The 15836-nt window shown below is 43.2% G+C and overlaps 1 protein-coding gene across 3 annotated transcripts in view; it reads right to left on the reverse strand.

The window, feature by feature from the left end:
* The window catches only part of MUSK (muscle associated receptor tyrosine kinase), a 234275-nt gene that overhangs the window by 25217 nt on the left and 193222 nt on the right, over positions 1 to 15836 (reverse strand). For all 3 annotated transcript variants that reach the window (XM_040417267.1, XM_040417265.1, XM_040417266.1), the window contains 4 exons: positions 11939 to 12098; positions 10024 to 10219; positions 7484 to 7675; positions 5762 to 5910 (listed from right to left, as the gene is read on the reverse strand). In XM_040417267.1, the coding sequence (XP_040273201.1) occupies positions 5762 to 5910; positions 7484 to 7675; positions 10024 to 10219; positions 11939 to 12098 (697 nt within the window). The remainder of the gene's footprint in view (positions 1 to 5761; positions 5911 to 7483; positions 7676 to 10023; positions 10220 to 11938; positions 12099 to 15836) is intronic.

Raw genomic sequence — 15836 nt, forward strand, 5'->3', positions numbered from 1 at the left:
CATAGTGGAAGTGGAAAAGACCTAAACAAGTACATTTAGCATGGATAAGGAGTCACTTGTACAGCAAGACTTCCAGTAATTGCTTAAATGGTGGTCGCCCTGACAAAAATGCAAGAGGTTTCTTAGGTGAGCTAAACTCACATATCGTACAGAATATGCTAATGAGTAGCTGAATAAATAAAAAATACATTCTTAAAGAAAACCTGTTATCTCAACTCTCTGATCTTTCTATGCTTAGGACTTTAATGGACAGTCCTACTCATTGATTGACAGCATTTCTTGTGTAACATGCAGAAATAGCTGTTTACTAGGATTGAGTGAACACCTGGAAGTTCGGGTTCGCCAGGTTCGGCCGAAGTTTGCCGCAAAGTTTGGGTTCGGGACCCGAACCCTGACCCCAAACCCAATTGAAGTCAATGGGGACCCGAACTTTGGGGCACTAAAATGGCTCTAAAAAAGTCATAGAAAGGGCTACAGGGCTGAAAAAGGAAGCAAAATAGGGGTAAGAGCAGGACAATTGCCCTACAAACAAATGTGGATAGGGATATGAATTAAAATAACATAGAATACATTTTTTTTTTTTTTTAATGATCTTGAACTAGGAGGCAGAGGTCAAAGTGGAGTAGGAGATTGAGGAGGCGGTGGACATGGTGGTGTAGGTGGAAGCAGTGGTGGAGGAGGAGGAGGTAGCCAACACTTTTTGTATTTTTTTTTATTTTTAATTTTTTTTATAAATTTGGGAAGACCCCAAAATATTGGGAAATATAAAAAAGAATGCAAAGAGAAAGTGCGCTGGAGTATAACAATGGCTGTGTGCGGCCGGTATACTTGTCTATTCCGCACAAGGTACGGACAGGCAGCTGCGCTTGTCTGTTATCACCCCCTGCCGTGCTGAACACACGTTCGGACAATACACTGACCGCAGGGCAGGCCAGCACCTCCAAGGCGTAAAGGGCAAGTTCAGGCCATGTGCCCAATTTGGAGACCCAGAAGTTAAATGGGGCAGACCCATCAGTCAGTACGTGTAGGCGTGTGCACACGTACTGTTCCACCATGTTGGTGAAATGCTGCCTCCTGCTAAGACGTTCCATATCTGCTGGTGGTGCTGGTTGTTGTGGCATGCTGGCAAACCTTTTCCACATTTCGGCCATGCTAACCCTCCCTTCTGAGATGCTGGTGGTGCCCCAGCTGTGTTGGCGACTTCTTCGTCCTCCTCTGCCTTCGCCTTGTGCTTCCACTGAGCCCCCAGTGTATGGTGAGAATGCCATCAGCAGCGTGTCTACCAGGGTGCGCTTGTACTCGTGCATCTTCCGATAACACTCCAGTGACGGAATTAAGGACGGCACGTTGTCCTTGTAGCGGGGATACAGCAGGGTGGCTACCCAGTAATAAGCACTGGTTAGAATGTGGGCAACTTGGCAGCTGTTGCGCAGGCACTGCAGCATGTAGTTGCTCATGTGTGTCAGGCTGCCCAGAGGCAACAACAAGCTGGCCTCTGTGGGAGGTGTATCGTCTGTGTCCTCTGTATCCCCCCAGCCATGCTCCAGTGATGCCCATGAGCTGCTTTGGGTGCCACCCTGCTGTGAACACGGTTCCTCCTCCTCATGATCCTCCTCCTCCTCATCCTCCAGAACTGTGCCGTGTTTGGACAATTGTGTACCAGGTTGGTGCAGGCACCCACCCTCCATACCACTTGTGAATGACTGGCCTGATAACCATGGAAATGATCTCGCTTCCTCCTCCTCTTCCTCCTGTGCTATATCCTCTTCCATCATCGCCTGAAGCACTTTTTCAAGGATACATAGCAGTGGGATAGTAATGCTGAAGACTGCGTCATCGGCACTGGCCATGTTGGTGGAGTACTCGAAACAGCGCAACACGGCACACACGTTCTACATGGAGGCCCTCTCGTTGGTAGTGAAGTGGTGCTGTTCCACAGAGCGACTCACCCGTCCGTGCTGCAGCTGAAACTCCACTATCACCTGCTGTTGCTCGCACAATCTCTCCAGCATGTGAAAGGTGGAGTTCCACCTTGTGGGCATGTCGCATATGAGGTAGTGAGCAGGAAGGCCGAAGTTACGCTGCAGCACAGACAGGCGAGCAGCAGCAGGGTGAGAACACCGAAAGCGCGCACAGATGGATTGCACTTTCTGCAGCAGCTCTGACATATCGGGGTAATTTTTCAGAAACCTCTGCACCACCAAATTCAGCACATGCGCCAGGCAAGAGATGTGCGTCCAACCGGCTAGGCCCAGAGCTGCTACTAGATTTCGCCCATTATCGCACAACACCAGGCTGGGCTTGAGGCTTAGTGGCACCAACCACTCATCAGTCTGTTGTTCCATGCCCGTCCACAGCTCCTGCACGGTGTGGGATCTTTCCCCCAAACAGATGAGTTTCAAAACAGCCTTCTGTTATTTCCCCCTGGCTGTGCTGAATTTGGTGGTGAAGGTGTTACGCTGACCAGATGAGGAGGCGGTAGAGGAGGAAGCGGAGTAGGAGGAGGAGGCAACAGGAGGCAAAGAGAAACGTTCTGCAATCCTCTGTGGCTGAAGGACATGCGCCAAACTGCTATCCGCATCAGTCCCAGCAGCCACTACAGTTACCCAATGTGCAGTTATGGAGATATAACATCCCTGTCCGTGCTTACTGGTCCACGTATCGGTGGTTATGTGGACCTTTCCACAGATGGTGTTGCGCAGTGCACACCTAATTTTGTCTGTCACTTGATTGGGCGGGGATGGCTCGCCTGGAAAAGTAGTGTCGGCTGGGAACCACGTACTGTGGGACAGCCACCGCCATATGTTTTTTAAAAGTCTCCGTCTCCACCAGATGGAATGACAGCATTTCAAAGACCAGGAATTTTCAAATGCTGGCCTTAAGAGCCAGGGATCGCGGGTGGGTAGGGGGGTACTTCCTCTTTCTCTCCAGTGTTTGGGAGATGGACAGCTGAACGCTTCCATGGGACATTGTGGAGATGCTTGGTGATGGTGACGGATGTGGTGGCATTGCTGCCACATCCTCTGTTTGCAGGGTGGCAGGTGCCCCTTTCACTCCAGAGGGGGAGGAAGAGGCCGAGACTGCAGCAGAAGAGGGACCAGGAGATCTTTCGTTGTTTTTGAGGTGTTTACTCCACTGCCGCTCGTGCTTTGCATTTAGATGCCTGGTCATGCAGGTGGTGCACAGGTTTAGAACATTTTTGCCTTGCGTCAGGCTCTGATTGCACAGTGTGCAAACCACTTGCATTTTGTCCGCAGCGCATTGTCTGAAGAACTGCCACGCCAGGGAACTCCTTGGAGCTGGCTTTGGTGTGCTCAGATCCTGGGTGCAGTGGGTAGTAGCAGGCGTACTGGCTAGGGGATGGCCACTCTCCTTTTGCACACTGCTCCCTCTTTTGCTGTGCGGCTGGTGCTGTGTGACCACCACCTCTTCCCCCGAACTGCACACGTCACTCGTGTGACCTTGATTCCATGTGGGGTCTAGGACCTCATCATTCTCCAAATTATCTTCCACCCACTCTTCACCCCTGCCCTCCTTGCTGGTCTGCACACTGCAGAAATCCGCACCAGTTGGCACCTGTGTTTTGCATCATCAGAGATGTGCTGCAGTGGTCCTCCCATGTCCACATCCTGAAACATAAGTAGTTGGGCATCAGTGCACTGAATCTCTTCCACTTCTGGAGCAGGGCTATGTGGACGGCCCTCGGAAACCTGCCAGCAGAGTCATCAAAAAGCATAAGAGACTGCTGCATGACTTGGGGCTCAGACTGCTTGGCTGATTAGCAAGGGATGAGGTGAAAGACAAATGCCCATGGGCTGCAGGTGCTAATTTTGCACTTTTAGCAGGGGACCGGGTGGGAGACAATGTGAAGGAACTGGAGGCACTGTCAGCCATCCAATCTGCTACCGCCTCTACTTGTTCTGGCCTCACCATTCGTACACCGGTATTCGGGCCTAAAATAAGTAAGGTGTTTCATTTGGGCGTGTAGCTGGCACAGATCGACCACGTCTTCTCCTTGCAACAGGAGCTCCAGCAAACCCAGCAGCCCCACAACCAGGGCCACGTCCCTTATTTGATGCTCTCCTCATTCTTTGAGTTCACCCACTGAACTAACAGACAGATTAACTATATTATTTTCCCTGTCAATTATGCAGTGCAAGTGTACTTCACGTAATAAATGGGTATATGACGCGCACCTAACTAACAGACGGATTAACTATTATATTTGTGTGTCAGGAGTACAAAGTACAATGTTGCATTGCACCCACAAGAAAATCGCTGTAGGTCACCCACAGAAATAACAGCCAGATTTATGATTAGCTTTTTGTGTCAGGGGTGCAAAGATGGTGTATTGCACCCACAAAAATCGCACTAACACTGTCCCTCACTTCAGCTGCCTGCTTTCTGTACCTTCCCTACTGAGAGCTGATGCTACACGTGATCCAGCTTATATAGAGGCTGGGTCATATGATGCACCGGCCAATCACAGCCATGCCATTAGTAGGCATGGCTGTGATGGCTTCTATGGGCACATAGCTTAAAAGATTTTTGATTGACTGCCTTGCAGCCTTTCAACAAGCTTTATTAAATGCCCGAACACTGAACTCAAACCCAAACTTTTCCAGCAAAGTTCGGGTTCGGGTCCGGGTACAAAAAATTGTAAAGTTTGGTACGGACCCGTAGTTTACAGTTCGGGTTCGCTTAACACTGAATAGGACTGCCCTTTGGATTTTTAAGTATAGAAAGTGCAGAGAGTTAAATCAGTAATTTAAAAGTTAGTCAATCTTTTTCCCTTTAAAATATACCGTATATCTGCTCAGTTCCTCCTGCTCTATAACATGCTGCTGGCAGATCGGATTGCATGATCACCATGACAGGTTCCTTTTAACCATGCAGTCAGTCCAGTGAAGGTTAACTTTAGGTTCCAAACAAAATCACAAATGTAAACTAAAGTATATCTTGATTAGAGAAGAAAGGGACTGTTAAATCCTAAACTTTGGTCTAACTGCTAATTCTGGAAATTGTGCCAAAGTTGAATGGGCCAAATTAAGTATTCTGAACAGATTGTTCCAAACAATACACTAAGGAATATAGTATAATGTCATCTCAAGAAGAATTTGTGAAAATATGTGGCTAAAAGATCATCAAGTTCTTTTTAAAAAAAAAAATTTTTTAACAAGGAAACAGGGAAAGAGAAAAGCTTTAGTTAAAGATGCTGATATTTGTCCTTACTAGGTAGTGCCATCAGCAACAATTGATTTACAAGCTGCATGAATAGCCCATATACTGCTGGTATGTAATCATGCTAATTACTCTGAGATGACTACATTACTACTAGACAATTCTGTATTGATTGACTTTATATTTGACTTTATAGCCAGCAAACTAGTTCTAAGCTGATAATCAGTCATGAACACTTGTACGAATGCTAGTTTCCAATGCTCGTAAATGTATGGGTGCCCCCAGTCACCTCATGAACAGTGATGGCCAGTTCGCATTGTTCGCCCGCAAACATATGCGGGCTGCCATCTTTTTTCACAAGTCCGGCAAGGCACAGGTAAGCCCTTACCTGTGCCTGTGCGCGAGCCGGTCTGAAAAATATTTGGCAAACTAAAATACATTGATTAGTCTAAAACGCAATTTGTACAATATGCTAATCCCATTTATGGACATACACTGCACAGTTGACCTCATTGTTAAAGTACATAAACATCACAGAAATGACCTGTATGTACTGGAATGGAAAATACAATTTTCTTACCTAGAAGCTTTACAATGTTGGGGTGATCAAACTCTGCCATAAGCGCCGCCTCCCTTTGGAAGTCAGCCTGCATATCAGCAGAAGCTTCTTCTTTCAGCATCTTTACTGCAACCATTGTGAAAGGTTCATAAGGAAGTAACCCTGGTGCCCTAAAAAGCAACATAAGAATAGTTATATATTTCTCATCATGAAGGTGAAGATTAATTTGTTAATATAACAATGCATTTTACAAGCAGTTAGGGCTCTCGGCTATAGGACAATAGTAGTTTTTGATATGTTTTTTAAAAAAGGGGAGAGGTTAATAAAGAAGAAGTTTAACTTAAAAGGGTTGGCCCATCTCACACATTGTTGACCTATCTCTAGGACGGAGCCGGCAAATTGAAGGAGAAATGGACTGTTCATGTACTCATTTCTATGGGAATGCTGAAAATAGCTATGCGGCCCTCCTGCCTTGCATCTTACTACTCATCCATGACATCAAGACACCCCAGCAAACACCAGGAAGGAGCCTGAAATATCCAGGGTGTTTCCAGAGGAAAAAAAGGGTGGGCCCTCCACTGATTGCATGCGTGGCCCAGGGAGTGCTGGACGGAGAGACATTAGCCACCCTGAGAGTGGACTACAACCACCCTGATTGCCACCGCCACTGCTTCCATCCTCTCCATTTCCAGCCACCACGCCTCCCCTGTACTTCTAAGGGCATTATCCTGGAAATCCCCTGTTTTTCACACTTTAACACCTATACAGGGATCTGGACTTTGCTGCAGAGGAACCACCAGACTTATAACTCCTGCAATAGTCTCTGTGTGACTGATAGCTGACCCATGGGGTCAAGAGACACCAATGCAGAGCACAGAGGAATCAGGCTAAACCATAGTCATGGTCAGGCAAAGATCAGGGCAGGCAGAGTATGACCAATCTGACACAGCCCCAGGTCAGAACAGGTAGGGAAGGGTCAATAAAGAGGTCAGGCACTGGTCATGTCAGGCAGCAGAGGGTTGGAATCTAGTAAATTGGCAGAAAGTCAGCATATGGGCAAACAACAGAAAAAGCACACCTTCTCAGGACAATAATAAGCTAGGAAACCTATTGCTCCCACTGGAGAAGATGTGTTAAGTCCCCAAAGGTAGCCAGCCATAACTTGGTGAAGAATAGGGTGCATGCGCATTAACGCAGTAGAATATTGAACCACATTCCCTTTATCCTGACGTGTGTACCCACATCCAGTTTGACCCATACAATAATATATTATAGCTGAAGCTTATGACTACCCCCCCCCCACCTAGGCTCAGTAAATGGCATGCTCCTCATTTCCTGCATTGACAAACTCCTTCCCTGCATTTACAATAAACAGAATGCAGCTAGTTGACATATTATTGGCACTAAACAGAGAATTATGTTTCGAAAGCTGAAATATAGTACCGGGGGGGGGGGGGGGGGTAGGGGGTTGCTAAGTTTAGGAACAGGCATGTGTTTAACATACACAAGACAAATATTTTAATAAGAGCAGAAGGAGATATTTCAACTTGTGTTGATAAATGTCACATTTCATGGAGATGAGCATATGTTAGAATAAAGACACAATGCAATTCCAAGGCTCAGTAACAAAGCCTGCGTGTCAGCTGAAGATGGAGGATCTATGTCAATGAGAGATGACTGATGCTGATGTAAAGAGCATTTATTACGTGTCCAGGAAAGCAGGAGAAAATAGCATGTATTTACCTGGCTTGAAAGACCCTCCCAAAAGCTCCTTCTCCAATATCCCTGACATAGTCAATATTATTCCTGGGATATTCAAGACTTATGAGTTTGTGGTTGAGAAGAAGAGGCATTCTTTGATACATGGGGTTTGGATGTAATCTGTCCAGTACAAGCTCTGATGGAAGAGCTGTAAGTGTTGGAGCAGTAGCTTCCCTGCAATATATAATAAAGATTTTCAATTAATAAATACTATAAATCATTTGCTTGGAGCAATATTACATCTGTACATGTTAAAAATAGGAATAAGTAGTGTGTTATGTAGCCAAGGTTAGAGATAAGCCAAGTTTTAAAAAATTTGATTCGGCAACTTCCGAAGTTAGTCAAGAAATTCATTTTTTATAAATGAATTTGCCATTAATCACTATAAATCAGATATACCCATGTCACTTTGTCTTAGGGTACGGCCAATTAGCCCGCAGCTGCTTTTCATTTATTAATGAAGACCTCAATGTATAGTCCTTCTTCAATGTTAATGGCCTTGTGGCACCTTTAATGCACCTTTAAACAGGAGCTGTTGCTGGTATGCACTTTGTCTGGTTAGGTGGCAGGACAATATACATATTACTGCTTTTCTAGCCTGCAATCTCCTGTGCGCTATTTTACAGTAAACAGTGAATATTAATCAGCTCTGGCATACCCACTTCTCCAACCCCAGTGCTCTCCTGCCCTACAGGTGGGAGCCCTTCTTCTGCCATCTGCATTTCTTCCTTTTCCACATCTTCTAATAATGAGAATATGTCATCAGGAACATCCTGCTTCTCCTCTCTCTGCTTCTTGCTGACTTTTCTAGGACATGGAGACTTGGAAGGATGATTTGGAAAAATTAAAGCCAGCAAAAGACGAGGATGGTCATCATTTAGACCTGGCCCCCCTAAGGAGTGCAGACTGGATGGTATTGGTTGGCACGCTGGCAGTGAAATAATAAAGACTTCCATCTTACTGGTATTGAATTACATATCTTACATAAGTAAATGTAGGAATGAATAAATAAAACTGATGCAGCATAAGTCTCCCTGCACTCTCCCAGCACTCTCCCTCTCCAATATTCTTCTATTAATCGTTTTCAGCAACACTGTCTCTAGCGCTTGAGCACCTGTCACATCTCTCCCTATGCTCTGCTCACAGGACAATGGTGGAGACTACGCTGGATGAAGGTTGTATAGGGCTGTGACTCACAGGGGATGGTTGGCTGCATGGAATTATGGGTGATCTTGAGTTCCCAGGCTTGTCTCCTCTACACTTAGTTTTTCTTTGTAACTCGTGCAGCCACCATTTGAGGAAAAACAAATTAATTACCATGAAGCATGAGGAAATTCAGAAAACTTCTGACCGAATTCCTCTTTGAATGCTTTCTTCAACACTACTTATTTTCACTAAAACTTTGCAAACTTTTGTAATTTTTACTTCAATTTTGAAAAGTGGGTGGGAAGGTAGGCATCTGTTGATACATTTGCAGCATTTGATAAATTTGACACAAAGTACAGCATTGCAAACTCCTGTAAAATTGACTTGAAAAGTTCCCCTATAAGTAAAGATTTAGAGCTACAATGACTAATATACTCATAGAGATCAATAAAACTTTAATGTGGCTGACCCATGATCAATACTTATCACCTATAGACAGGATGCTGGGGGTTTTCCTCTTGGGACTCCCACAGATCATGAGAATTCAGCACTTGGCGATCTCCATCAGGCCCATGCCCCTTGCATGAAGTGGCCACCATTCCATTCAGACAAGGGATCCCCATTCTCATGATCGGTGGCGTTCTCATGATCAGACACTTATCACCTATTCTGTAAAATTTGTGATTATGGAGAAACCCTTTATATAGTCTATTCTCTTTTGATTATCCAGAATGTGAATTGCTCATGTATATCAAATTGATTAAACCTTGTCCAATCCTGGGATTTGTGGTGGGATTATTACAGCCAAATTTTCAGCAGTGTGTGTATGGGTACAAACGCAATGTCAGTGTATTCACTGTTGCTAATGGTAGATCAATGTGCCTTTACTAGTTCCCCTTGATATACCAGGGTCCAACAAAGGTTTAAGTTTACAGTGGTTTATAACAATACTTGTTTCTAAAGGTTTTACAACCAGTGACTAATATGCAACCAAAAGTGGAACTGAAATTGACAATTTGTTCATGTAAGTAAAATTTTAATATTTTTTTTAATTCCCTCTATTGCCTTTCATTATGTTCGGTTAAGACATGCAATGTCATATAACATCATAAATATGTAAGTTTCATGCATGTAAAGATTTAAACTGAGCACGTAAAATAACAAACAGCAGGTGGCGCTATACAGATACATTTTATTGAATAACTCAGTGTCTATACTACATTTTTATTTAGATGCAATTACAAAAGTATTCAGATCCAGGTGCTGGTTTGAAAATTGTAGAATATTTTTCGTGGGACAACCCCTTTAAATATTGCCTACTCCCAGCTGCAAGATGCATCAAAGAAATACATGGATATCGACACACCAAGTATTACCTATTTATGCTTTTCATTTTCTTCTGTCTCCGGCAACATACAAGAGCTATAATTATCAATAGTGTTAAGCCAGCAAAACTGCAGATTGTTGATATGATGACCGTCATTGAGTGTGTTGGTGAGAACGATGATGATGTTGATGGCATAACAGGCAGCTCATGTTCTGTTTTTATTGTCGTTGGTAAATGTGGTGTAACTTAAGAGAATACAAAAAAATTATGTTATTACACAGCAGTATTTAAAAGGCCAAAAACAGTTATATTAAAATGGTTGTTTGAGTTAGTCAAAAAGCTCCCCAAAACCAGCAATTATGATATAAGAAGAAGAAGAAGCCATCTACATCCATTTTATCTTCTTCCTCTTCAAGCCAAGCTGCTCTCGTTCTCCTTGCCTCTGTGGCCAATAATTGGCGCAGCAGTCACATCAGGTACTGTATAAAGACATGTCACTGATGCTGCCAAGTAAACAAAGCCTGGCAGTAAGGAGGATGAGTGAGGATAGCTCTTTATTACTTTATCAAAATGTATGGCTTTGGGGAGCTTTTTGAAAAACTTGGACAAACCCTTTAATTCTGTATGTCAATGTGTTAAGACTCCTGTGCTTATGTACATGGTCTTATGCACTATAACACTGCCATCACTGAAATTCAAGAGGCACATATGAACTACTGTAACAAACCACTGCAATCTTAAGGTCATGGTTCTGCAGGAGTCAATGTGTCACAATTATCAAGAGGAATACAATAGTGTTAAGACTAACTGTAAGAGAGGCAAAACAATGATAGGTGTTAAGTTTCCATTCTAGTGTAGAAACATAAGAGCATAATTGCATTATCTTTAGCAACTACCAGGATGTGTAGTGCCCTGAAAAGGGAATTCTTTGAAGTCTGGACTTTTATGGACATTTTCCTGTTTACTCTTTACTCTTTATATTCACTTTAAAGGGTTAACCTGCACTGACTTTCTAGCTTTTTACTGTTTAATACTGTGTAATTGCATTTTATATGTTGGTTGTGAAATATATCCTGTTCATTTGCACGGTATTTGCACGGGAAGACTGAAAGACTTTTGGGACTTTCTAGCTAATAATTGGAAGCTAGTAATTTTCCATAAGGCTTAAAGAAGAGTATGTTTTGGAAGGAAAAAGCCAGACTTGTTTAACACCAAACCAGACAGACTGACCTTTTGTATCATTTCTTAGAAGAAGGGACTCATGCCAGATTCTATGGGTGACCAGAAGAAGATGCTGAGATGGGGATGCTGAGCCACAAACCATGGATCACCAGCCCTGTGACCACCAGACCATGGGTCTCCATTGCAGATGTATCTGGGTTGGGCCTAGCATGGCATGCTGTAGTTATAGGCTACATGAAGTCCCCTATTAGTTGTCTATGCTGGGCATTTATACTTTAAGGTATTCAAAAGGGTCGATTCAAAAATACAGTTGTAGAAGTACCACAGCAAAATTAAAAATTACAGCCAGTGTCCATTGATACGCTAGCCTTATCTAGGCAGATGTTGGAAGAAATAGTATATAGTTTCCTTGGTTGTTACTCTAGTTACGCCATCTCATCCAGATTAGATTTTTATAAGCAGATCCAATAGTGTGAGTGGTATACTCCAACAATTCAATGTCTATGGGAAAATGTTAGGCAATTGTTATCTTTTTCCCTTCAACAAGGTTCTGACTGACCATAATTTTACCAGATCATCCTCAGGAAGGCCCAGGTCAAAGGTCAATCAGATGACAAATCCATTTGGAGCTGACTGTGATGTCAATGACATGCCACTAGGGTCTATTTCTTTTGAGCTGATTCAAACATATTCTAGTAGACTAAATTAACAACAAAGATTACAATATAATTAAATGTGGACCAGTTCTGTAGCAGTATCACAAAAGAACCAACTCAAATTACCTGTCCTACACGCTGGAATGTTGCAATATTCCCATCTAACATTAGGATCTGTAGTATAGCACCATGGACGCTCATGTTCTCCACCAGGGTTTCTACAATAATTTTCTGCATTGGACAACTCTTGTAAAACAGTAGGCATCTTTCTGTGTAGGTGAGGTATCTGGAAGAAATAAAAATTTAACTGAACATTATAATAAGTAAATACCAAGCCATTCAGATTATACAGTATATATGTGTTATGCTTTTTCGGATTCCAAAGCTTCCAGAAATTGTCCCTTATTGGGAGCAGATGATGTTTAAACACAGTACATGTTGGCGGGCAGGCAGCAGAACGATGGAGGCAGCAGCAACCTTACGGAAGATGATGGTCAGCAGGCCATAGCATTGGCACGATAGAGGTGGCGGCATGATAGAGGCAGCGGCAGCAGCCGTACAGAACATGATGGTTGGCAGGTCACAACAGTGACATGATGGTGGCAGTGGCATGATGGAGGCGGCAGCAGCAGCCGTACAGAACATGATGGTTGGCAGGTTGCAGCAGAGGAGTGATAGTGGGGGTGGCATGATGGAGGCAGCAGCAACTGTACAGAACATGATGGTTGGTAGTTCACAGCAGTGACATGATGGTGGCAGCGGCATGATGGAGGTGGAAGCAGCTGCCGTACAGAACATGATAGTTGGCAGGTTGCAGCAGTGGCATGATGGCGGCGGTGGCATGATGGAGGAAGCAGCAGCATCTGTGCAGAACATGATGATCTTTGGGTCGCAACAGTGGCAAAGGTGACATGATGGAGGCAGAAGCAAGGATAGCTGGTGCTGCTACTACCCACATTCTGGCTCTGGGACTTTCGTTTGGAAGCCTTCCGTAGCCCTGACATATTTGGGCTTCTTAGATAATATTGGGTGCTACCTTGGGTATTGGTGTAGTAATCACATATATGCTGGCCTGAATAAAATCAATAAACAGCCAAAAACTGATTGGAAACGTGTGGAGACAGAAATAAACCGAAATAGATTTAAGCCTAATTTTATTATCACTCACAGATAATTTTGTGTGATACCCTCTGTATTGGTGTAGTAATCACGTATATGCTGGTTTGAATATAATCGTTAACCACCCCAAAAAAAAATGATTGGAAACATGTGGAGACAGAAATAAACAGAAATGGATTTAAGGCCTAAATTCGATATAACTCACAGATAGTTTTATACAATACCCTGCATATTGGTGTATGCTGGCTTAATTTATTTGAACAACTCGCAAAAAATAAAATTCCAATCATGTGGATATAAAATAAATGAAAATGGATGATTAAGGGCAAAGCCTGACACTCAATTTCACGTTATCACTAGAAAATTGTTACCCTAGCCTGTGTATTGGTGTATTGATCACCTATATGCTGGTTTAATTAAATTGAACAGTCCCCCCAAAAAATTACATTCCAACTGTGAGGATATAGAATAAATAAAAATGGATGATTGTGGACCAGGCCTGACATTCAATTTCACATTATCACTCACAGGTAAATTATTGCCTAACCCTGTGTATTGGTGTACTACTAACCACTTATATGCTGGATTAATTAAATTAAATACCCCTCCGCCGAAAATAAATAAATAAATAAATAAAAATTGGACTTGTGTGTGGAGATTAGAAATTGATTTAGCTATTATATTTTGTTCTCAATCTCTTATGTGAGATTACTTGACACAGAGTTTTCACTAGAATTCTATATGCTATGCTAGATTGATGGTAGAACACCTGTTGTACAGGTTGTGCTTATTCCACCCCCTCATCCCTCAAAAAAGGGATTTCTGTGAAAATTGGGGAAAAAAATAAAAATATTTCCTAATAGGTAGCTGCTTTTGAAGTTTGCAGCAGCTGCAGTTCCTCTACCAGGCACAGCCAGCCGCAGCTCCTCTCTTCTCACTCCATGGCTGACAGCTTTCCTGCTTGTCCCTATTCTACACACACAATTCTTCTTCTTTTTTGTAATTCTAGTCTTTCTATTTACTGTTCCTGGCATTAGAATAAAAGCTTAATTGATTTCTGACTGTTGATTCCCTAAGATCAGTTTATTTGCAGACATTGCTACATGCAACCACACTCATTTACAGCCCAGCACAGAATGACCTTCTGCTCATTCTGCTAGGGCACCTCCCTGCATGCTTCAGCACTGATTGGCTCATCCAGGCTGTATGTCAGCCTGGGAGCCAATCAGGGCAAGACCCCCCCCCCCCCCCACTGCCTCTCAGTGTCAGGTGACAATTCTTCTTCCTCCCTAGTGTATTTAGTGTATTTTTCCCACTGACATGTGCACCAATATGGTGCTACAAACCATTTTTGTAGATTTGTCCAAAAGAAACCTGAAAAGATTCTGGCTTGTCTGCCATCTGAATAATAGCAAAGTTCAGACCAAACCTGGTTCGGTCCAAACTGGTTTGCTCATACTTAAATTATATATTCCACAGCACTTATTACAAACATTATCACTTGCTGTCCTCAGTGGGGCTCACAATCTAAATAACCTATAAGTACTGTATATCCCAAACTGAACAAACCATGGAACACCATAAAATTCATTACAAAAGGTATTTTGTGTAAATCAAATGGTACAAATCCCTAAAATCACATTTATTTCCAGGTTGTAATTGCAGTTTCCCACTCGTGATCACGGGCACCGCAAACTAGTTTAATTGTGTTTTATTGTCATATATTATGCCTGTATGCTGTACTTCATCTCATGTCATAGTCTCCCATGTCACTATGTGATTCTATGTGTAAGATCCTTTACACAGGCCTAGTTAGGGTGCACTACACTAGTGTTACAGTGTATATATAGCTTAGCTCAGGCCTAGTTAGGGAGTGTCTAGTGAAGTCTAGTCAGTGAGCAGCCATGATGTAGCTGCCTGCTGTAGAGAGGCCTCCTGCCTCTCTGATTTCTCCCTGTTGGCTCCACAGTCCAGGGTTAAAGCCTACAAGATTCAGCCTAGAGGTGAGAAATCTACTTCTATAGCTACTTCTATAGCTCGCTCCTCCGGAGTGACCAGTGACAAGCTGCAAACAGCAAGTATTCAAGGGGACTAGTATATTCTATTCAAGTCAAAGGGTAGCAAACGGCCATAATCAAAGGCTTCCCAGGCACCTTTGCAATTAGGTGTAGGACACAGCTTCTGGCATCCACACCTCCAGTTTAAATCCTGAGGACAGTTAGGCCAACTGTCAGAAAAGCACTGGAAATAGAGGTTCAAGTATTAGGAAAACCACCATTAATTCAGGTTAGAATAAGGCAAGAGTTATTAACAGCCTAAGACTTTTTATACTTCAAAAGCCTAGTCTGAAGCAGTAGCTTTCATACATATATAAGACAAAGAGCCTGTTTTATCTGAGTACTTACAATATCCTACTGTCACGGATGGTGTTGCAGAAAGCTGGAACTTATAAATAAACATCCGACTGGCTTGATCACAAACTAAGGAGCATATGGATGAGCCCTATAAAACCCCTAGAGCTCTCCCTGACTGCTATGCCCATGCAAAGATCTTTATGGTAGACGATTGCATGCCCACGTACCTTATACTGTGTGACACCTGAAAACCCTATAAAAATGAGGGGACATGACCACCGGCTCCCTGCACTTAATACGGACGGAGTCAGGGTCACCTAGAATCAAGCCAGCAAGGAAACACAAATAAAGGAAAAGGACTTATCTGAGGAATCAGCAGTAGCAGCCTCCAGCAGTGAACAACTTATCCAGGAAGAAGTATAAACCGCAAAGTGAGGCAGTATGTGAGGGAATATAAAGGGAGAAAATTTGTGTAAATAGGTGACAGCTGGGAGAAGGAAAGGAGATGACAAAGTGAAACCAAAACAAAGAACCTCATGCAAGAGGTAGAG

Source organism: Bufo bufo, chromosome 2, assembly GCF_905171765.1.
Source record: "Bufo bufo chromosome 2, aBufBuf1.1, whole genome shotgun sequence".
In the NCBI taxonomy this organism is placed as follows: Eukaryota; Metazoa; Chordata; class Amphibia; order Anura; family Bufonidae; genus Bufo; species Bufo bufo.